Here is a 23,143-nt window from a genome sequence, read left to right as displayed (position 1 = left end):
ATCTAAGGCATGATTCAATACCTTATTTGTAGAGAACCTTTACTCTAATTCTATAATATATTAATGCAGAAGAATCTGTATTTTTCTTATATGATATTAACTTAATGTCAGTTTCTTCTTCTTCTTGTCCAGAAATAAGCGAGTTATTACCTTGAAAAAGTGATATTCTTAAGAACTAAGCACAAAATACTTCTGCTGCTGATGCTGGAACATTAGCAATCACACCTTAGTTTTTCGAAATTGCTTGGATCATACGCATTAACATGAGTTCAGATCCTCATCCCATCGGGGGAGTACAGACTATTCCCCGACGGCTTCCCAACCACACAAATACGTGGGGCCCACAGGTGAAAAACACTTTTTGAACAAAATAAAAAAAAAAATCAAAATTTCACCTATGGGCCCCATGTATTTGTGTGGTTGGGAAGCCGTCGGGGAGCAGTCTGTGTTCCCCCGACGGGGTGAGGATCCGGACTCCATTAACGTCAAGTCGAGATTTCGGACCATCAGATTCAAAATTTCGATCGAAATTAAATATCGATCGTTGAATTTCAATGGTCGAGATCGAAATTTTGATTTGACAGTTCATGCCCAAGACCCAAACAAAGTCCTTAATTTTTTAGTTTCTAGTATAGTATTTGCTGACCCTGACGAGATAAGCTGATTCTATTTTTTTCACTTAAAGTTTATTTATAAAAAAATACAAATTTTGGATTAGAATGGGACCACAGTCCTCAATCACAAGGAATCAAAGAGCAATCAGCTGCTCTTCCAAAAAAACAAAACAACAATTCTACCCAAAAAAAAAGAAGAAAAGAAAAGAAAAAACACAACAACATCTGAAGGAAGACCCATTGCATTCTTATGAAACTCCATTTGAATCGCATTAAGCCACAATATACTGCAACTTGACACCCGATTTTTTTTTCTTACTGCATAGAAGGCCTCGACTCCAATTTTGCTTGATTTCCTGAAAGGAAGAAGAAAGCGGAAGTGGGAGAGAGAGAGACAATGGTAGGACCGCCGAGACCACTTTTTGTGCTGTTTGGTTCTTCCATCGTTCAGTACAGCTACGCTGATGATGGTTGGGGCGCTACTCTTGCTGACATCTATTCTCGTAAAGTATACTCTCTCTTTCTCTGACTTTCGCAGCTGATGATCGCTGGATGTCTCTACTTTGTTGCTTCTTTTCTGTATTTCTATGTCGAGATCATGATGTACTGGACCATGCGAGACGCAGTTCAATTTTAGTGTTGAAGCTATATTATTGGTTGATCACTTATAACGTTTGAAAACTCTTTGCTTTGCTTTGATTTGTGGTGGGTGAGCTTTCACATTCCACATGACTTCTCACAATACATGCCCTTTCTTAGAAAATTGCCGACTCTTTCCAAATTTGAAGAGCGCACCAAACCTTCCGCCGCCTTCGACCCCAACTCATAAACCCAACTGAAAAGGATTTTTCTGGGCAAGGGGCTGGGGCGAGGCTTGCAGTTGAACTATGGTAAAGTTTGGAATGATGAATTTTGAATGAGATATGGGTTTTCTATTTACTGTTGTGAAGATCACTTACTAAAATTTCACCAGGAAGAATGAGCGCCTAATTGAATGTTATTCATATTGAGAACATGTTGAAACAGCATTTTGACAGTGAACATCTCTAAGCTGTTATAAAAGGATAAAATTTGATTGATTCGAATTGTTTTAGATACGAATTTCAATTTGAACAGAGTTTGAGCAGGTCTAGTGTTTATCCTTAACAACATGTGTAAATTAACAGAAGTTTGTCACTTTTTGCCATCATGGTGACATCCTCTGATGTTTTCAAATTTGATTGTTTGAATAAAAGCCCCCATCCAGCAGCTTTTCGCTGGTTATTGGAAGCTTTACACTAATATGTTAATGGTATTCTGAACCATGGTAGGTTAAAGATGAGGTTTTTTTAATGTGTTCTGTTTGGTTTTTTCTGACTGGCGGATATTTGGAGATGCAAGATAAGGGTTTCTTTCTAGAAGATTTTTTATGCTTCTTTTGCTTCTCCTTCCCCCACCCAGCAGTTTGCATAATAGGAAACATAGCTTTGGTGTAAAAGAAGACCAACCCTATGATACAGAATTCAACTACTCTCCAAGGCATAGACATCTGGCACTGGAGTTGGACTCTTGGCTAAGCTAATCATCTTTTAACGTTTCAGATTGAAAGAAAACCAAGTAGTCATGCAGTGGTGTTAATCACTCTTCTAGTCTTAAGAAGGGATCTTGACTCTACCTGCATATTCTAGAGATGTTCGTACATAGAATTTGATTTACATCTCATTTTCTGTGTCAAAATAAGCTTGCACTGCTTTCTCTTTTTGCATTGTTCTTGTTTTTGGAGGTAGCGTCAAATGAGCACTTGTTTGCTAGATAGTGGGGTATTTCATCGGCACTTAAAAATCTCATTGGATTGAACTAGAAATATTCCTTAAGAAGTTGGTTTTCAAAACCCCTGAGATCGAAGCAGTGTTTACTTTGTTGAGTGTTATTTTTAGTTTTGTGGAAGAAGGAAGCAATTGGTCACGTTGAATAATCTGATCCTTCCTGATTGCTGATCACATGATTCATTCCATTGCAACTTACTTTTCTATCTTCATCTGTGCCGTTTACTCTTCTGATATTACATTTTGTTTCTATCTTACCCTTACTGAATTTCCAGGGTTCTTCACGTTTACACCTATTTCTCAACTAACTGCCAGAGTCTGTATTATTCAACTCAACCAAGCCCTGCCTCAAGATATTTTTAGTTTAGCAATTCAAATCCTAACCCCTAATTTCAATCTATCTAGCTCCAAATCTTCTATTAGAGCATGGCTCTTCACACCATTTCTCATTACCTTGACCAATGATCTTTCAAGTCTTCCCTGTGTTTTTAGAGCATGGATCTTCACACACTCCAAATCTTCAATTGCCCTCATTGGGCTTATGGCCTTTGATATCAAAGCATCTCAGTAACTCCCAAACTGTTATGTACTTGATGCTACTAGGCTACAGCAAATACTCCCCCACCACCCCACCCCCACCCCCCTAATTTTTTTTTTTAATCTTCTCTGGTCTTGCAACTCATTGGCCTTTTACATCCTCGTTTCAGCTTGATTACTTCTTTGGACTTATTTCTTGATTTCTTGGTATCTTTTTCTAAAAATGATTGCTAATATGCTGCCTTTGTAATATCATTCACTTAATTTTCAGACATTCTGTGCATTGCCTTCATGCCTACTCCCCACCGCTGTTCCCACCAGTTAACATTCCTCCCGCATTGTAAATTTGTGTAACTTTGATCTAAAGTGTTAAACCCTTCTTCCAATTTCCATTATTTCACTTCTCTATGGATCCTCCTAATATGTCATGCTCTTTGACCACATCACATTCCACATGTAAGCTCCAATTTCATTAATCATTATCCTTAATAGAAATCACCTTATATTTCATAATGCTATCTGTTACTTGATGCATTAAAATCTTCCATGATTCCAAATATTTCTTGTAGCAGGTTTTCATTTCCAAGGCTCACTTAGATCCCTATCCAAAGAACGGCTAATTGTGAACTGACCAAGAGAATTCCTTAGGAAAACTCTAGATTGAAATGCATATAAGATGAAGAATGAATTAAGTGGCTTTTGTGGTGTCAGTTCGGAGCTGGTCCTTAGCCAATGCTTAAAAATTAATTACAGGCAGGTGGGAAGAACTTATCACATCAGCCACTGACTGAATAATACCTTCATCATTGAAATATCTAACACAAGCACCTGCTTCTTTCCTACAGTTCTATTTACATTTCAAAATGACTTGCTTTTACTTGTGCTGTGGTATAGGCAGACATATTGTTGCGAGGATATAGTGGCTGGAATTCGAGGCGTGCTCTCCAGGTTGTCAATCAAGTTTTCCCAAAGGTATGTATCTGTGTATCTTATAATTATTTCATTAATTGGACCAAACATCCATCTCCATCTCGAAGATCACCAACAATGATGTATTGCCAACACAAAGTTGCTCTGATGGTAAGATCAACACCTCTTAGTGAAGAGGTCGTGGGTTCAACTCTCACCAATGTCGTAGATTATGTAATACTCCCATCCCCAATATATATAAATTCGCCTGTTACCCCCCCCCCCCCACACACACACACAAAAAAGAAGAAGAAGAATGATGTATTGGGAATGGTTTGCTATTGATATGATCATATGAGAATAACCCAGAAACAGGCTTCTCTGAACAAAATAGCCTACTGTTATTGGTGTTTCCTCATGGACTTATGTATATGAGATAGACTTTACATGCACTTCATGTCAAAATAACTCAAATGAGTGAAGATAGTTCTTGGAGTAATTAGTTGGACAGTATACTGAGTTACAACCCATGCTACTGATTATCATCTTCTCCATGTGTTTAAGCGCAATTTTTAAGCCTGAACTCAGGATCAAATAACAAAGGGGTTTGGTTCTAGTTAATCCCAGATCTGATTGACCAAAGTGCAGTTCTGAAAAATAATGAAATTACAAAAAAATTAGGAAAACAAATAGAAAAAGGAAAACCCTTTCAATATGCCTGCACACTTTAATTCGAGTTTTTAGCTAGGCAGTTGTGTGCTAGACAGTTCTTGTTGACAACTAGGTCAGTTCAGTTGGAAAACTATGTTTTGAACTTCTAGAAGGTAGATGCAATTCGAAAGATTTTTTGAACTTGGAACTTAAATAAAATTGTATTGTGGATGCTATGGTTTTAGTAGAATTCTTAGGCATCAAAGAGTCAAGTGTAGAGAATGATATATGGAGGTAGTGGGTTGAATTTGGATGGATTCTAATTGTCGATTTGGACTTTGGGAAGGTTTTATTAAGCCAGAGTTTCCAAAAACAAAAAATAACAGAAGAAGGAAACTAGAGATTAGGGCATTAGAAGGTTAGGAACAGAATTAAGGGTCTGGGCAATGCATTTAACTCACCATTGTACTGAATTAGCTCCTCAGCAGCCTGTTGATGGCTCAAACTGATGAGGAATCAATCTGATCCTTGATTCTTGAATATATTATTCTGCCTAGTTGAAAGGGGAATCAAACACCAAGCCTGCTGAAGTTTATCTTACTTAACTTGATCCTGAAGCAAATCAACTTGTTCTTTCAGTCAACTTGATTCTGAAACATATTCTTTAGCTCACTTAACTTGTTTCACTTAACCGTCTAGGAGTTAAATGAAACCAATTTCTTCATTTAACTTGTTTCTGAAGCATATGGACTAGGCCATTTGCTCAGGCTTCAGGTACTCCTTTTATTCACTGCTTGGTTGTGGTTTTTGTTGTAGGATGCTTCTGTACAGCCTTCATTGGTGATAGTTTACTTTGGGGGAAATGATTCAATGGGCCCTCACCCATCTGGCTTGGGACCTCATGTACCGCTTCCAGAATATATCGAAAACATGAGAAAGATTGCAATTTATCTTAAGGTATTCTTTTGCATTATGGCAATGTAACCTGGTCATACCTCTGCAAGCCTGAATTCAAAAAGCAATCTTATGGACATTAGAGAGGAGCTTAATGACTGTCAGATTCTAGTATTCTTCTCATAAAAACTTAATGCATGTGGTGATTTCCTTATTAAATGCCTTGTCTTCTTCTCCATGGCACCTCTTTTTCTTCACCCGGCTACCTAGTGATGCTTATAACATTTATTCTGATTCTGCAATTGTTCTGTTCCCAAACACGCTTTAAGCTTTATATGTAGAATAGCGCTTTTCTCCTTCCTGAATTTGATTTTTATTCCCTTTTTGCTGATCAGAGCCTGTCAGAGAAAACACACATTATTTTTCTTAGTTGTCCCCCCATAAATGAGGAGATGATCCATAACAGACGTTTAAGGTATATTGATTCTCATTTTGCATTTCTTGTTCCTTAATTTTTCTGGAGCATTGATCTGAGTCTGTTCTAGTTTTTCTGAAGCATTAATTTGAGTCCGTTCCTTTTCTGTTTGACCTTAAACCGGTTACAGTGGCATATTTAGCCATTTAGATCGAACAAATGAAGCCTGCCGAAGGTACTCGGAGGCTTGTTTAGAGCTTTGTAGGGAGATCGGTGTGAAGGCTATTGATCTATGGTCTGCAATTCAAAAAAGGGATGACTGGATGACTTCTTGCTTTACGTAAGTTTCTTATCTTATTTATACTAGAGCCTGTATTCTGTCTAACCAGCGTATCGTCTGTCTTATGAGCATCTACACATCAAAGATGATCTGCTGCCATATATATTCCAGGTTAAATACATACAAGGTGATAGTCAATCACCAATTGCTTCTCTAGTGGTTTTATATGCCAAAAATAGACATTGATTCTGTACCCTTCCCTTGGTTAGATTTATCTGATGGAAGGTCTAGGTTGAATCCTGTGATGAGCTTAATCTGCAAAAATATATCTCTATGCTACTAAACTATTCATAAGCCTTATGTTTACCTTAGATTTCCTGATGAACCTCTAATTCCAAAGCAGTCACAATTAAACCCCAAAGGATCCATGTGATCTACAGCAGGTAGAGCATCTCATGAAGCAATCTTACCTAGGTTTGAATCCCCTTGGTATCAACCTTGGGGCCACTCACCTTCTTCACAGCATCTGTCTTTGAATAAGATATTGATCCAATCTGTTAAAAGATAAGCTGGTCCAGCAGTCCAAATGAAACAAAGAAGAAAACCGCATTCATTGACCAAAATATGGAGAAAATTTTAACATTGTGTAAATATTGGGAAAATTTTAGACATATATACGATACTCCAATGCCTTCATATTGCAGAACAAATCTGCACGTCTTACAAAATTTTGGTGGATCTATGAGTTTGGGATCAAACCTATTAGTACTATCCATATCAGAATGTATATGGGTCTCCTACTGGGGTTTAGTGTTCTTGCAGGCAAGGCAAGCACAAGTCTTCTATCTATTCTCTATTGCTGATATTACATGACCTTGTTTGAAGGATTTATCAAGCTGGAAAATTGACCAGTAGGAAAGAGACCCACAGGTTTTTGGTTCACTTATTTTTCCCAGGAAAAAGGTGAAAAGAAGGTGCCAGTGAGGTTGAAAATTTTCTGACACTTGAATTGGATGGATTACAGACTCAAAGACAACCGATCAGTGAACTAGATAGTCTTAGTTGAGATTAGTTAGGCTGTCCTTACTAATGAATATGGGAAATATGCTGATCTTCAAATATTATTTTGCTGAACTATTAACACCAAAGGTCCTTGAAGGATCACTAAAAATCTAATGGATTTAGAAGCACATTTAGCAAGGAATTTAGAGAGATGGAACTGTGATGCTGGGATGTTGGGCTGAAGTGGTTGACCTCTTATTTGGTTGGTCAGTCCTGTGGTTAGAAAGTCATCATGTTGGTTAAGGATGTAGATGATATCCTAGTTGGGACCATCATACCAAGTTCCTATCTAGTTTGGATCATGGAGATCATCATATGGTTGTTTTTCCATAACAATCGGAATCTTTACTTCATTCAATTGACCAATTTAGTTGTGTCGTCATGATTCCATTCAAGTTAAATAGTTCTCTTTTTGGTTTGGGGTTTGGGGGTTGGGGGTGACTGGTTGTGGTTAGATCAAACCTCATATGCTGGATAATTTTAATGTCTATTTCATCATAAAGATGCAAACTCTACTTGATTCTGATAAACTTGTCATTGTAGTCTGAAGAATCTTTCCGATTTGCCTTATATCATGTAACTGTGTGCTATCCTTTTCTTCAGAGATGGCATTCATCTTTCTTTTGAAGGAAGCAAAATAGTTGTGGAAGAAATACTTAAGGTCCTCAAGGAAGCCGAGGGGGAACCATGTTTACACTGGAAGTCTTTGCCAACTGAATTTGCTGAGGACTCACCTTGTGATCCTGTTGCATCTGATGGCAACAATACGATAAACTTATCAGAGTTAGCTATTCATCGGAAGATTCAATGGGATTAAATCCAGGAAATATATTTGCATGAGTGATCTTGAGGAAGCAAAGTCGAAGGAAGAAGGGGGGGGGGGGAATTGCAACCCTTTTTTCTACTGCATTCAAGGCATATAAGAAGAAAAAGTGTACCAGGATTTGGAATTACATTTAAAAATTGTATGTAAATTATTACCATCCTTAGCCGGAGAGGAGTAAGTGATGGGTCATTTGTGGTGCAATATTTTGTGATGACACGAATTTGAATTGACATTCAAGCTACATGCTTCTGTGATATGATTGTGTTGCCAGTAAACAGATATTGCAACATCCAACCAAATTCCAGAGCCATTTTTTGACAATGGGTTTTATATGCATCTTTTGTCATTGGCATGCAAGTTCTTCAGGTTGCCATGTCAAAACCTGAAGAACGCATCAAAGTTACTGAGTAATTACACCTGTACGTTGAGGCTAAATTGAATGGGTCATAGCCCAAAACGATGTCCTGACTAGTGTACCTGCATGACCCCTGGTGTCCTTTAAATTAATGGAACTTCTATAGTCTAAAGGGGTCTCTGATCCCCGGACCACAACTATTTCAAAACTTGTCAAATATTTGCTAAGAAATGTAACTCGATGCATATCCAGTATGTACATATACAAGAACAAACTGATCCATTATCAGACAGGAAAACAAAATTGTTCCTTAAGTCTAAATTACAAAAGTGACTAACTCAGCCAACTCCAGCTGGCCATGCGCATCTCAAATTACAATGTAACCACCACAAGCACCTTTCCATTCATAAGATGAATCAACCGTGGAATAAAAATATATAGAAAAAGGTAGATGAGAGAGAGAAGAAAGAAATGTAGCACTGAAAGCCACAGATGCTACCAACAACAGTGGCACCAGCAGAAGATGCTATTCACTTATTCAGAACCACAGACTGAGACATACTGAAACAATCCCTGGCCTTACACATCCAACCCTGAAAAATACTTCAAGAAGAATCATGGACTTTGAGAACATAGGACTCAGGCAGCTCAATGCTCTTCCAACTTCCAAGCACTAGTTAAGCTGAAAGCTGGAATCTGCCAGTTGGTCTTCTCTTTCTCCAACCCTGCAAAAATTCCAAGACAATAAGTACATCCTAATTCCTGCTGAGAAGAGGATCTTAAGAGTATGTAGTACTTACAACGGCAGCATAATATACTAATGTGAGGCCTGCTAGGACAATAAATGCAATTTGGAATACGTTGTACCTGGAGAACAGAGATGGGGGAGGAAGATGATGTTTAAACCAGTAATAAAAGCATTAACTATCATAAAAGAGTTGGCTCACAGGTCGACTATAACTGACTTGTAGAGGTATTTAATTCCACGAAGAGACTGCAATGTGTGACCAAATATTTCTTGAGCAGCAGTTGCTTGGGCATAGTAACCAAAAGCTGTGGCACAGAACTGAATCACACTGCAATAGGAATAAGATAATGATGGCATTAACATGAGGGAAACCACAAGAGACCTTAATAAAATGGAAATTTATGAATTATCAAGCTATTGGCATATTGTGGGAAAACAGGAAAGAAGGAAAAAAGTCCCAGAAAGCAATATAAAGGAGATCTATTGATGGTGTGGTTACATCCAGACCCATCATACAACAGTCCCTAAAAACTCACAAAAGTAGGCATATCAAGTGGTAATACAGGCTCCAATGCTTCAATACATTGGATCACAGTCTTTAAGTTATAATCTATACAAGGCAACAAAAGATAACAGCTGAAACACAGGTCACAACTGTAAACTGTGCTGGAACCCAGTACAGCATTAAGATTTGGGGCTTTCCACCTGCCAGCATATTTCCTTTTAGAAACTTTATTCCATGTTTTCCTTTTCTTTGTTCTTTCCATTTGCAGTGTGTTTCCATTTACAAACTGCCATTCATGTCTTTATTCTCTCCAGTTTGGTTACAACAGCTTGCTTCACAGACAAGTCCTAATTCAATTTGATAGTCAATAAACTGTATCAATTTCAATATCCTAATGAAAATTAGGATGCAAACAAGGAAGCACCTGATGGAGCAAAGAAGAATTAGTCCCACATTGAACAAGAACGAATTCATTAAAGTCGCACCCCACCTGGAAAAGAAATGGTCAAAGTGAGGGTAACAAATAACTAAATATGCCAACCAATGATAGCAATAAGATATGTAGCAAATGATTGAGAAAGGAGTTTTTACTTCATGGGGTGAATAGTTATGAATACTAATCTCAGACCAAGCATCATTGCCCCAGCAATAACTGCCACTAGAAGGTAGAAGCAGAAGAAGGCAAATGCAGCAGTACCTAGAAGGCCTGGTAATGTACCCAAAATCTATGTTAGGCCAAGATTCTCAATAAAGAATAGCCTGCCAGGTGGGATGCAAAGGCTTCCTCACAACTTACCCCAGACATTGTCCAGCTTGATGAAAACTTCATTAAGGAAAGGAGAGACTGGTGGATCAATTAAGAGATAGATTACAATATGTGCCACCCAAGCCACTGATACAATCAACCTGAAAAGCAACACATACCATAGGCCAAGGTTATACCAAACTTAAAGTCTTGAAGAACAATTCAAGAGAAAACATAGATAAAACTAAATCAGCAGCAAAGACTTCGATAGCTAAATAGTCATTATTCCAGACCATGAAGACTGGAATTTGAAGTTCAGGCCACTACTGCAGAGAGTGCTCACCTCATTACCATCATCAATTACTGCCAAATAAGAGAGACAATATTTGCCTAAGGGTTTCATGTGAACTGAATATGATAAGTTAAGAAGTGCCATATTGGGAAGCTAAGAGCAGCAAAGATGAGGATGTTAAGATCGATGTGAGGAAAACTAGGAAGGATACAGGACTAAGTGAATTAGAGAGGACTTGGCAAAAGCTCCTATCAACGAAAAGCTCTTAAAGAGTCTTTTGAAGTGGTATTGTCCTGATCATGATTTAGGGAGCCAAAAGACCTACAAGCAGTTCTAAAATGACCATAAAAGAAGTTTTGAGTAATAACATACATAGTCTAGGTCTCTCTCTCTTCTTCTTCTTCTTCTTCTTCTTTTTTTTTTAAAATTTGAACCCAAGAAGCTGACCCCATTAAGTTGAGATAAGCCTGAGGTTGTTGTTATTATGGAACTTAAGAACCCTCCAAAATAAAAAATCATTGCCTTCTAGCAGGAGGGAATCAAAACAGCATCTAGCCGGATGTGTTTCTGTGCTTTTTATTCCTTAGGTACAGTAATAGAAATAAAAAATAAAAAAATCTTTGATAATGCCAGTTTATTTCTTAGTTCTTTTTAGAAATCGAAAGATTCGGAACAGAACAGTTGAGAGACAGTGCAACAAATTTACTGCATCAGTCGTCTTTTTCTGAGTACAAACTGGATGCTCAATGAAAAAAAAGGCGCCCAGGCGGCCCCCCTGTGGGGCGGGGGGACTCGGCGCCCCCGCTTTTTCTGAGTACAAACTGGATGCTCAATGATTCTCTAAAAATAGGAACAAGGGATTTATTTTCCTAAGTTTTAAGGCATCAAGGGTCTTAGGTTAGATTAGACCATAGAGAAGGAAATTCTGGGATGGAGGAAGTTTTATTAAGTGGGGAAAAAGACAATACAGCAGAGAAAGGAAATCTGGACCAAAGGTATTCTCTTTGCCCACCCCACAACCCCATAATTTTGTACTTTCACATTTGATTGTGATGAAGGATTCCGAAAAAGCTGGCTAGCAATATGAGATTAGTGTCCAAGACAAAAATCAGGTTTTGCCGTTGGGATTTGTGTCCAAATATTCTCCTGCGGTAAGGCAAAATTTCTTGTCCCTGTTATTAGATATTCCAATTCCCGAGGCTGTCCTTTTGAGATGATGATTGCTCAGCAAGGAGACCATTTGTGTTTGCAGTTTGTTCACATTCTCCATGGAGTTTTGATTGGTTGATTCACACAACTGCATCAATATCTAGTTGCAGCAATGTTCTGCAAATAATGCTGCACTGGGGAGAAGTTGTGTTTACTAACTGTGGAATCTGGAGTATGAATGTTAGTCGGGAGCAATGAATTTCAGTAAATGAATTGTATAACAAGTGTTATGACATGAATAAACTCTACAACCTGTGAACTTGGAATTAGATAGTCATAGTTGTATACTTGTATTTAATTCTAATAAAGTTTCCAATAATTTGCTATCTGATGACTGTGATAGTATGTCTTATATTCTAATCCATATTCCCCAACTGGTTTGAGTGTGGTTCTGCTACTATTCTTCAAATTTAATGCTTCTAGTCAATCGTAATAGATAGTTATTACTAGTACTTTACCCTTTATGTTGTTTTCACTGAAATCGTGTGGAACAAACTGTGTGTTTATTCTGCAATCATATGTGATACTGTGATACTTAGATCTTGTGCTTTTGCTAGAAGTTGATTGCACATTTTGAGTACAATTTCTTTGGTACTGAATAGTAGATTGTGGTGGATAAGTTGGCCTGCTTTTAAGCTTACAGTGCTATTAAAATTGGTGTAACTATTGTGCTTTCACTTGCTTTCAGAGCATTGGGCAGATGCATGGTGTTTCTCTTTTAATTTCAGACTCTTAGAAGGGACTGTAGTTCTGTTTACTACATACATAGCCCATTGCCTCTATTTTAATTCAAAACAGTGATGAAATTAAAATACCCCGTGCAATATTTACACTAGTAGTATGATAATTTTGGAAGGCTGCATAAACTTGATCCTCCCTAGACCAGCAAAATGCAGGAACCTTGTGCACTGGTTTGGCCCTTCTTTTTTTTAATGGCTTGGAAAAAATTGCTACCAGCTCACAACTCGACTAAGAATGCAAAAGTGCCCTCCATTAGCAGTTCTTTCCAGGCAAACCAGGATTTCAACATTGCATTCTGATCTCTCAAATTTGGCACTATTACTCTACAGGAACTGAGAGAAAATATAGATTCCGTTTCCATCTTGCGGAGTACAACAACATTATATAAATTTCTTAACAAAATCCCTCCACCGTCTTTCTTCCTCAAAATTTCTTATGTTAAATAAGAAGATGAGACAAAAGAGAAAAAGGCTAAGAAGGGCTTTTAAAAAATAAGGAAGAAATTCTATTTGTCAGGAGGAAAATTCTCGAACTCTCACCTTTCGGTGAGTGTGCTGAATGGTGGTGGGAACTCTCCAGTGTCAGGCACAGCACTTGTGATGTAGATGGAGCATTGAAGCTGTCCACGGCCACAAGTCCTGGCTTAAAGTGATATCTGAAACACCTCCATACAGATTGAGAACAGTTGAAGTGAGAACAGGTTCAAGAGAGGGGCAGTGAGAGAGTTGAAAGAGGTTGGAGGTCAGAGATTGTAGCTGTGGATATCACTTATCCCTGAACTGTGTGTCATGGACCCGTTAAAGTTAGGCTTGGTAGTTCACCTTTGTGCAAGGGTTTGTCCATCTAGCACTGTTATACTTGTAGACTCACCAACAAGCAGATGGTGAACTCATGGAAGACTTGAATGAAGCTATCGCTGATTCTAATGGGATCCTATGGGCTAACCAAGTGTTCTTTGGCTTTTCTTACTAGCATTTCTCTCTTTTCTGATTCTTGGTTTCTTTTTGTGTGTAGTTGTGTGATTATAGGTGCTACTGGTGATAGTCATGGATGGATTTATTCCAGGTCTAAAAGTGGAAGATTCGGCCCTGTCATTTGTTTCTGCTCTGCTGCTCGTAGTGGGTCTGATTATCTTCACCTTAGCAGATACTCATACTTCTCCAAGTTCAGCATAATCAGCATTATAATAGTGACAGGTGCTTTGGTCATGGATCCTTTATGGGTAATTTCCAGGAAATAATATTTACCATCTACCTCGAAACCACTCAGCTGGTCCATGTTCCCTTCCTAATTGCAGCCTAAATTGTTCTAAAGTTGAAGCAAACTCACCCAGGGGCATTTTGAGAGAGATCTGAAAGAGGGGTCATAAGAGATTTGACAGAGGTTGGAGGTTGCAGAGGTGGAGGTGGTGGTTAGAGCTAGAGGTTGCAGCAATGGAAGTGTGGAACAGAAATGAAGGGTTATACGGCCATTTATGAATTTTTTGCTTCAATTTAACAGATGGGGCTTTACCTAAGCTCCATAACGATCCAGCTGTCCAGGGGAGGTCCATGCAAGTGTGAAAACGCCTGTGGATGTTCAAATACAATAGGAGGCACATGTAGCTTACTCCTTCATTCATACACAGCTTATTTATCCGTTAGGATCTGTGCAGTTCACAATAGAACCAATGGAGTGCATACCTAGTTTTGCCATGGCCCTCAGATAAATGTCTTCAGCCAAGTGTCAAATCTTAGACTCAACTATCCAATATATCATCCCATGTTTTTATATCTATTTGATAATCCAAGTACTGGCATGCACCCCTCCCAGTGCCAGCAATCATGGAGTTGAGACGCTTACTTGCCAGTTGGCCAACTCTTTTTGGGCTGAAACTTCACAAGCTACCAGGGAACCTTAAAGGGTCTCAACTGTCCAAAAATCTCTACTCCATAACCATACTTAACCTCTTCAAATATTTGAACAAGCCCCACGCTCAATCTTTTTTTTCCATTCCAGAGAAATTATGAATTATACAATCAACCATGCGAAGAAACAGTATAAAAATAGCTAGAAATATAACCAGGAAATAGGTGCTTGTCCCAGCTTCATAACCACTTAGAAATAGAACATGAACTTTTCTCTTTATTCTATGATTCTATCCCTTTCCTGAAGTAAAAAAATAAAATAATATATATATGGGATAATTACTGTTGCCCCCTTGTACTCTGATTTTATTACTACTTTATCCCCTTTACTTTTTAAAATTGCTAATCCAACCTTTAACTTTGTCTAAAATTACTAATGCCCCCTTCCGTTAAGCTCGGTTAGTTTACTAATGATGTGGCATCTATATATTTTTTCAAAAACCCAAAAATAACCCTACAATTATCTCTTTACTTATTTACTCTTTTGCAAGTTATAATATTATCCTTATAATATGGAGAAAAATTAACTTTAAATTAAATTTTCTTTTCTAAAAATAAACTACCGAATAAAGAAAAGACTTGATTTTTCTTCTCTAAAAAGAAATCGCCGAATAAAGGAAATATGTGATTAAATAAAACTAAAAATAGAAACTATGATGAAATAGGAATTGAAGTGTTTTATTCTTGTGTGTATTATTCAGAACTTTACAATCAATATATACATAGCTGCTATCTATGAAATAGGAAAGAATATCCTACCTAGAAGATTAGAATAAATGAGAAATCTACCTAGAATAGAAAAATACCTGTAATAGAATATTACAATCTGATCTACTTAGATTAAAGATACTAATAAAATATTATGATATGATTCTAAGATTTTCCACACTCCCCCTCAAGCTGGTGAATAGGCATTCTCCATTCCCAGCTTGGATATGCATTTTTGAAAGGCTGAGCTGCTCAATCCTTTAGTAAGTACATCAGCAAGTTGACTATGTGTAGACACATACGACGTACAAATCCATCCGCTATCCAGCTTCTCTTTGATGAAGTGTCTGTCAATCTCAATGTGCTTGGTTCGGTCATGTTGAACAGGGTTATGTGCTATACTGATTGCTGATTTGTTGTCACAGTAGAGTCTCATTGGTCCATCCCATTCAACCTTTAGGTCTTCTAAGATAATCTTCAACCAAAGATATTCACATATTCCTTAAGCCATTGCACGAAATTCGGCTTCTACACTTGACCGGGCCACAACATTCTGCTTCTTGCTCCTCCATGTCACAAGATTGCCACCAAGAAAGGTGCAATATCCTGTGGTTGACCTTCTATCTACTGCTGACCCTGCATAATCAGCATCAGTGTCTGCTTCTAGTATCATTCCTTTATTCCTTCTAAATAAAAGGCCTCTCCATGGCGTCCCTTTTAAATATTGTAGCACACGGTGAGCTGCAAGCAAGTGAATTTCCTTTGAACTATGCATGAATTGGTTGATTACACTAACTACATATGCTATGTCGGGCCTTGTGTGAGACAAGTAGATTAGTCTTCCTACTAGTCTTTGATACATCTCTCGGTCCACAACAACATCTTCTTCTGCATTCCCAAGTTTACTGTTGGGATCTATTGGAGTGCTTGTTGGTTTACACGCGGCCATTCCCTGTTTCTTTAAGGAGATCAGTGATATACTTTTGTTGAGAGATGAAAATGCCTTGTTGAGAGTGAGCAACTTCAATGCCAATGAGGTATTTTAATCTTCCTAAAGCCTTGATCTCAAATTCCTTAGCCAAGCATTGAGTCAAATTTTGTTTCTCTTTTTCTTCATTTCCTGTCACTATTATGTCATCAACATACACAAGTAGTGCCGTGACTCCCCCTGATGATGAGTGCTTGATGAACAATGTATGGTCTCCTTGACTTTGCTTGTAACCCATACTAATCATGACTTTAGTAAATCTGCCAAACCATGCCTGCGGTGACTGTTTGAGTCCATATAAGGCATTTTTTAACTTGCATACAGTATTAGCAGCTAAATCATTCTCATAACCCGGTGGAACCTCCATGTAAATTTCTTCCTTTAGTTCACCATGCAAGAATGCATTTTTCACATCAAACTGTTGCAAGTCCCAACCATAATTTGCCGCCAAGGATAGTAAGATTCTGACAGTATTCATTTTTGCAACTGGAGCAAATGTTTCAAGGTAGTCAATCCCGTAAGTTTGGGTGTAGCCCTTGGCTACCAACCTTGCTTTGTACCTTTCTAAAGATCCATCTGCTCAATACTTCAATGTATAGACCCATTTGCACCCCACAGGTTTCTTCCCTTTCGTAACCTTACAAGTTCCCGTGTTCCATTGCTTTCTAATGCTTCCATCTCCACATTCATAGCTTGCTTCCACTACTTATTGGATAAAGCCTCAGATAAGTTGTTAGGAATGGCAATGGTGTTAAACTTACCAGAAAGGCTCTATGAGATGGGGAAAAATGTTTAAAGGACAAGAATTGGGCAAGAGGGTACATGGGTTTCGTTGTGCATTCTCTAGTGCCTTTCCTAATGGCAATAGGAAGGTCTAGTTCATTACTATCGTGGGCACATCAAAGGAGGCTACCGGGGCCATCAGATTCGGTTTGTAGTGAAGGATTAGTCATTTGTACCTCACTTCCAGAATTTGGATTGGAGTCTTGAACTTGCACTAATTCTGGAACAAGATTCTTCTTCCTTGAGAACACCTTTCCTTTGCCAAATCTCACATGCTCAATATCAGAAGTAGGCTCTTTCATCAAGGATTCATTTCAAAGTTTGACATATGTTCATGTTGTTCACAGTTTGACACAGGTGAGTCTGACACAAATTTAGGTTGTTCACAGTTTGACTCAGGTGACATAGTGAAGTATTTGGGAGTGAACTCTAAGTCAAGTAAGGAATTCCCATTCTTATCTTCCATTATTGAATGCTCCCCCTGAAGATGAGATGTGGAAAAATAAGACTTATGTTCATGAAAAGTGACATCAATGGAAACATAGAACCTTTTTGAAGGAGGGTGATAGCACTTATAGCCCTTTTGAATGGAGGAATATCCTATAAATAAACATTTGAGTGCTCTAGGATCTAATTTACCCCCATGTGGTCCATGAATATGAACAAATGAGACACACCCAAAAATTCGAGGAACAAGGTTATTTGTCGTTTGTAGGTTTGGGTAGAACTAGGAAAGAACATCCATTGGACTCTTGAATCCTAAGACTCTCGAAGGCAGCCGATTTATGAGATGAGTTGCTGTGAGGACTGCTTCCCCCCAAAATGACTTAGGCACATTGTGTTGGAATAGGGAGGCTCTAGTTACATCAAGAAGGTGGCCATTTTTCCGTTCAGCTACTCCGTTTTGTTGTGGGGTATTAACACACGATGACTCATGTATAATTCCCTCCCTTTGAAAGAATGGAGTTAGAATTTGATTGAAATAGTCTCTAGCATTATCAGATCTAAATCTTTTTATACTAACTCCAAATTGGTTTTTAACCATGGAATGGAAGTTGGGAAGAACACAACTAACGTCGGATTTGTTTTTGAGTAGAAAAATCCATGAGACACGAGTGCAATCATCAATGAATGACACAAACCACCTAGCCCCAGACACATTAGGAACTCTAGAAGGACCCCAAATATCACTATGAATGAGATAAAAGGGGATTGAACTTTTTTTCTTGCTTAAAGGAAGTGGTACACACTTGTGTTTAGCAAGCTCACACACATCACAATGAGACTCATCAACATGTATGCCTTGAAACAAAGAAGGAAACAAAAGACTAATTACCCTAAAGGAAGGATGTCCAAGTCTATGATGATAAAGCCAGATTTTTTCTTTATTGGTTTGAGAAGGACTACCATTAGTAGCATGTGATTGGCTTGGTGCCTCAAGGTAGTAGAGTCCATCCCTTTCTCTAGCATGTCCAATTGTCCTCCCCGAATCCTTGTCCTGAAATACACAATGACTATGGTGAAAGACTACATTACAATGTAAATCTTGCGTGAGTTTCTTCACAGAAACGAGATTTGTAGATAGTCTAGGAACATGTAGGACATTTTTCAAGGTGAGGGAGGAGTTGAACTCAATATTTCCAGTTCCAACCACAGTAGTTAATGAGCCATTAGCAGTAGCTATCTTCCTACTACTTGGACAGGGAGAATATGTGGTGAAAAGATTTGGTGAGTGTGTCATGTGATTAGTTGCACCTGAATCTATGATCCAGGGGCTTGAAAGAGAATTACTAAAGACATTTAATCCAATAGAAAGTGGAAACTCACCTGAATATGCCAAAGAACATGTACTTGGTTTTTTGTTAAGGTTGCTCAAAAGAGTATCACTGATTTTTGGAATCATAGAATTCCACATGCATGCCATAATCATAGAATCTTCTTCGTCCCATGCTTCATATTTTGGATCTCCTGGTTTCAGTCCATCTCCAATCAGGTGGCTCATCTTTCCTTTGCCCTTCAGAATGGTCCAAATGAGTTGAGACCATTTTAAATAATTTCTTCCATCGAGCCTGTAGGCAGATTGAATATTCTGCAATTCTCCATTCTCTCGAGTTTTGATTGTCTGATCAAATGCAGTCCCGGAAGTAACCTCTCTTGGTTCTAACATACTTTTTGTAGGTGCTTAAAAATAGTATGTGAAATAGTAACCAAAGATGCAGTAGAACGACAGACAAGACGAAGAAAGAAAAAAATTTGTTTTTCAGGTAAGGAACAAAAAAAACAGAATAGAGCTGAATAAAGAATGGCGATAAAAGCCAAAGGAAGAATAATCTCTGTGTGGCGGAAACACCAGAGATTAAAGGCAATGAAGGCTTGAAAGATGAACAGCAATCCCAAGATTGGTTGGCTCTATGCCATGATGAAATAGGAATTGAAGTGTTTTATTCTTGTGTGTATTATTCAAAACTTTACAATCAATATATACACAGCTGCTATCTATGAAATAGGAAAGAATATCCTACCTAGAAGATTAGAATAAATGAGAAATCTACCTAGAATAGAAGATTACAATAAATGAGAAATCTACCTAGAATAGAAGATTGCAATAAATGAGTAATCTACCTAGAATAGAAAAATACATGTAATAGAATATTACAATCTGATCTACTTAGATTAAAGATACTAATAAAATATTATGATATGATTCTAAGATTTTCCACAAACTAAAATATTAGGAAATATCAAATGTAATTCAAAGTTGGAAATTGAAAATCTCCTAATATATGCTAACCATTGTACAAAGTGTGTGGTCCCACCAAAGCCAAAATTTATTGTAAAATATAAGATTTTAAGGATATAATTGACATTCAATATAATTTCTAAAAATGAGGTAATGTCATATTTTTTAACTTCTTAATTTTAATGAAGGGCAAAATAGACATTACATATTTGATGTTAACAACCACTTAACATCGTTAGAAGTGAGGGGGGCAACAGTAATTTCATAAAGAAAGAGGTTTGATTAGTAATAAAACCAAAGTACAAGGGGGCAATAGTAATTATCCTATATATATATATATATATATATATATATATATATATATATATATATATATATATAGATATATATATAGAGAGAGAGAGAGAGAGAGAGAGAAATACTAGCTGAATAACATTTATTTGTTTGCCATTAGTCGCAGTGGTACCAATTTGAGTTTATAAACATAGTAGACAATAGATAGAGAAGCACTGAAGTGAATGAACAAACAAAATCATTTTGAGAGTCAAATTTTGAGTCATCAACATAGTAATGAGATCACATGTGTGGGCAGACCACTCACCCTAGAACACCCAATACAAATTTTGCCAGATAGCCAACAACAGTTAAAGCCCAAGTAGTCTCTGCCTGGATAAAAGCAGGTATAAAAATGAGATGCAGAAGAAATACCACCATAACAACATAATCAGGACAGAATATAGCCTGACCTTCTCTCCTTGAGGATACATCTCATCTAAAGCTTTGGCATCTTCTTCCAAAAGAAGCAACTCCTGCAAGGTTACGCCGACATGGAATGAACTCTATATTCAGTCAAGCAAGAAAATCATGCCTCCACTTAAATTACTGACCCCCATCTGAAAAAATTATGCTTCAGCCTCTAAGAAGCATATCACTCAAACTAAGAAATTAAAATTCATAAAGACAATCCACTGCCTAAACCAGAAACCGCAGAACAAGATAAGAATAATAAGTCCAAAGAATAATGTAGGAGGCACATGAGAGAGATTATCATAACATAAGTAACAAAGAAACATGATGCAATCAAATTTAAATATTGTCACCCTAACACAAGAGTAAACACCTTTTCAACTGCCTTTACATTTTTACGCCATTTCCTCCCTTTAGAACCACTTCTCTCCTCTTCATGAAGTGCATCAGCAGCTTTTTTTAATTCTCTTGCTTTTTTCCCCAATTCAGTTGCTTCCTACAGGATATTAATGCCAACCTCCAAAATAAGTTCTCAATGTCAATAAATATCCAAAAACAATTTCAGGCAAGAAAGTAATCTCAAAGGATGCAATCAGAACCTTGATATACTGTGAATGGGTAATAACAGCCTTTGGACGCCGAATAAATGAAAATATAAGCCCCAAAGGTAGGCAAGCAATACCAACACCACCAAATAACTGCAATGAAGATTTTTATTAGTAACAGAGACTATTCTACAAGGTGTAAAACCACCCCCCCCCCCCCCCAAAAAAAAAAAAAAAAAAAAAAAAAAGAAGAAGAAAAATCAAAATCCCAGTAGGGCTATTATAAATGAAAACTGTACGTCAGATATTACATTAGAAGTGTTAAAGGCCAAACGAGGAAAGAACTCAATCAAGAGCAGCACTGTGGCACTGGCCTTGGGAGTCTGAACAGAAATAGGACCTTAAGTCCCATGAAATTAGATTGTTCCCTGGGCCAACCTAATCTGGTTTAAAAGTAACATTCCCTGCTAGTCTGTCACCGCCTGGAGAGCCCTATCCTATTGTCTTCCTACCCCAAACCTTCCTAAACCACTGCCGTATATATGTTCCGCCTTCCTGTATCATTTGTCCTCTGAGTGAGGAGGACATACCCCACCTTTTCATCTCTTGCCCCTTCACCTTGCTTATTTGGTTCATTGCCCTTGCTTCTATCTGGCCACACTCCCATAGAGCCCAGCCCTTCTCCCGCAAGAGCATCTAGTTGAGCTTCACTTTTAGAGCCTCCTCAATTTACTATATCATCGGCAAGCTAGTTTTCATAATCGGATCATAGATGGTAAACCAAATTTCAATCCATTGATCAGATTTGGCAAACCATCTCTAAGGATGTTAGCTCCAAACTGTACCTCCTCCCCCTGTACCTTTCTGTGACTCCTCAAGGAACAGACATATTTATTTTTTGGGTGAATAATATATTAAATAACTGAAAAAGAACAAGAGAGCATATACAAATGGGGGAAAGAAGGGGGGGAGAGACCAGTCAAATAGGAGACTGTGGAGGAGAAGAAAGGCTCCAAGAACTAACAATCAGCCTATTTCTTGGAGAATCAGCAATAGGGGGATGGGGTAGAGAGCGAAGTCTCGTCAAAACATCAAAATAGATGGCATTCCAAATCAAATCTCGGGATCGGGATTTGGAGGTCCATCTTCTCAGATTACGCTCCCACCAAAGATGGTGGATAGTGGCTGCAAAGACAAGCTTACCCACATGGTCACAGATAGCGGCACCGGCAAAGTTTTTCAAGATCCATTTCCATTCAAAGCCAAAAGGACGTCGCGATTTGGGCCAAATAGTGGCAAGGGCTAGGGTCCAAACAGAGCGGGAGAGCAGGCAACCAAAGAAGAGATGGTCCAAGTCCTCTGAACAATTCCAGCAAGTGGCACAATTGGGGCTAACAGGAATGTAGCGGCTAATAAGAAAAGCTTGGGTAGGTAGAGCTAGGTTACGGGCTCTCCAAAGGGTGAGGGAGTGGCGAGGGATGTGGCCTTTAAACCAAACAAGTTGACACTATGGGACCGGGGGTGAGGGGGTTCTAAGGAGATTCCAGGCCGAGGCAGTGGTGAAAGGGTTAGAGGGGGAGTGAAGCCAGGTGATGCGGTCCTCAGTGAAGGAGAGGAGGGGGGGGGGAGGGGGTCCAAACCTGTGTGAGACAAGGGTGAGGGATGGAAGTCCAAGACCCAAAAGAAATAAAGGTGGAGAGGGGGGTGGATTTTGGGATACGAGAGTTGTACACAATTCTGGGGCCAAGAAGAGTGAACAAGATACCCATCGGATGACAAGGGTCAAGCCAGAAATAGGTGGAGACACAAGTAGAAACCTGGATAGAAATTGCGGAGATAGCGCGACTTGGAGAAGCAGGAGGTTCCTCCAGATCCAGGAGGGGTTGGTAGGGAGGGAGACAGTCCAAAGGGAGTCATTCTTAAGAAGGTAGGAATAGACCCAAGAGACCCAAATGGAGTCATGTTTGGAGGCAATCTTCCAAATGAGTTTCATAAGGCACACCATATTCATGTCAGAAATACGACGGATTCCCAGACCTCCTTCAGATTTGGGCAAGCAAATAGCTTTCCAAGGTATGGGATGGAGGAAGCGGGAGATCTCTGCGCCTTCCATTATTGTTACATGAGATTGGATAAT

At 38.4% G+C, this 23,143-nt stretch overlaps 2 protein-coding genes across 5 annotated transcripts in view; one reads left to right on the top strand and one right to left on the bottom strand.

Annotated features, from left to right (window-relative positions):
* Positions 1-794: 794 nt before the first annotated feature.
* LOC149028211 (GDSL esterase/lipase WDL1-like) lies at positions 795-8,298 on the top strand. Of its 2 annotated transcripts, none has more exons than XM_089169273.1 (6): positions 795-1,122; positions 3,851-3,928; positions 5,333-5,473; positions 5,806-5,885; positions 6,016-6,165; positions 7,771-8,298. In XM_089169273.1, exons 1-6 carry the CDS (start codon positions 1,012-1,014, stop codon positions 7,982-7,984), a joined length of 774 nt encoding a protein of 257 aa, XP_089025399.1. In that variant the 5' UTR covers positions 795-1,011; the 3' UTR covers positions 7,985-8,298. The 2 variants fall into 2 exon arrangements, with proteins under 2 accessions (XP_089025399.1, XP_089025407.1); XM_089169281.1 differs by having other exon boundaries at positions 1,030-1,504; positions 7,771-8,297.
* Positions 8,299-8,401: 103 nt separating this feature from the next.
* LOC149028210 (LMBR1-like membrane protein) overlaps positions 8,402-23,143 on the bottom strand; it is a 39,549-nt gene continuing 24,807 nt past the window's right edge. The window contains exons 5-14 of one of the 3 annotated variants that reach the window (XM_089169245.1): positions 21,061-21,159; positions 20,835-20,957; positions 20,461-20,523; positions 20,316-20,380; positions 10,398-10,507; positions 10,193-10,307; positions 10,026-10,091; positions 9,314-9,424; positions 9,149-9,215; positions 8,402-9,073 (exon numbers count right to left, since the gene is read on the bottom strand). In XM_089169245.1, coding sequence (XP_089025371.1) covers positions 9,026-9,073; positions 9,149-9,215; positions 9,314-9,424; positions 10,026-10,091; positions 10,193-10,307; positions 10,398-10,507; positions 20,316-20,380; positions 20,461-20,523; positions 20,835-20,957; positions 21,061-21,159 — 867 coding nt within the window. In that variant the 3' untranslated portion in view covers positions 8,402-9,025. The remainder of the gene's footprint in view (positions 9,074-9,148; positions 9,216-9,313; positions 9,425-10,025; positions 10,092-10,192; positions 10,308-10,397; positions 10,508-20,315; positions 20,381-20,460; positions 20,524-20,834; positions 20,958-21,060; positions 21,160-23,143) is intronic. The other 2 variants (XM_089169252.1, XM_089169260.1) reach the window with 2 other exon arrangements.

This window comes from Hakea prostrata, chromosome 1, assembly GCF_041222555.1.
Source record: "Hakea prostrata isolate BN-2017 chromosome 1, UWA_Hpros_2, whole genome shotgun sequence".
Taxonomy (NCBI): domain Eukaryota; kingdom Viridiplantae; phylum Streptophyta; class Magnoliopsida; order Proteales; family Proteaceae; genus Hakea; species Hakea prostrata.
The sequence above is the reverse complement of the archived record's forward strand: the minus strand, read 5'-3'. Positions and strand labels throughout refer to the sequence as shown.

Excerpts from the sequence above, each read along its gene's own strand:
- LOC149028211 (XM_089169273.1), top strand. The coding sequence starts at position 1,012 with ATGGTAGGACCGCCGAGACCACTTTTTGTGCTGTTTGGTTCTTCCATC. Across the intron at positions 1,123-3,850 it reads CTGACATCTATTCTCGTAAA|GCAGACATATTGTTGCGAGG; the intron begins GTATACTCTCTC and ends GCTGTGGTATAG. Across the intron at positions 3,929-5,332 it reads TCAATCAAGTTTTCCCAAAG|GATGCTTCTGTACAGCCTTC; the intron begins GTATGTATCTGT and ends TTTTTGTTGTAG.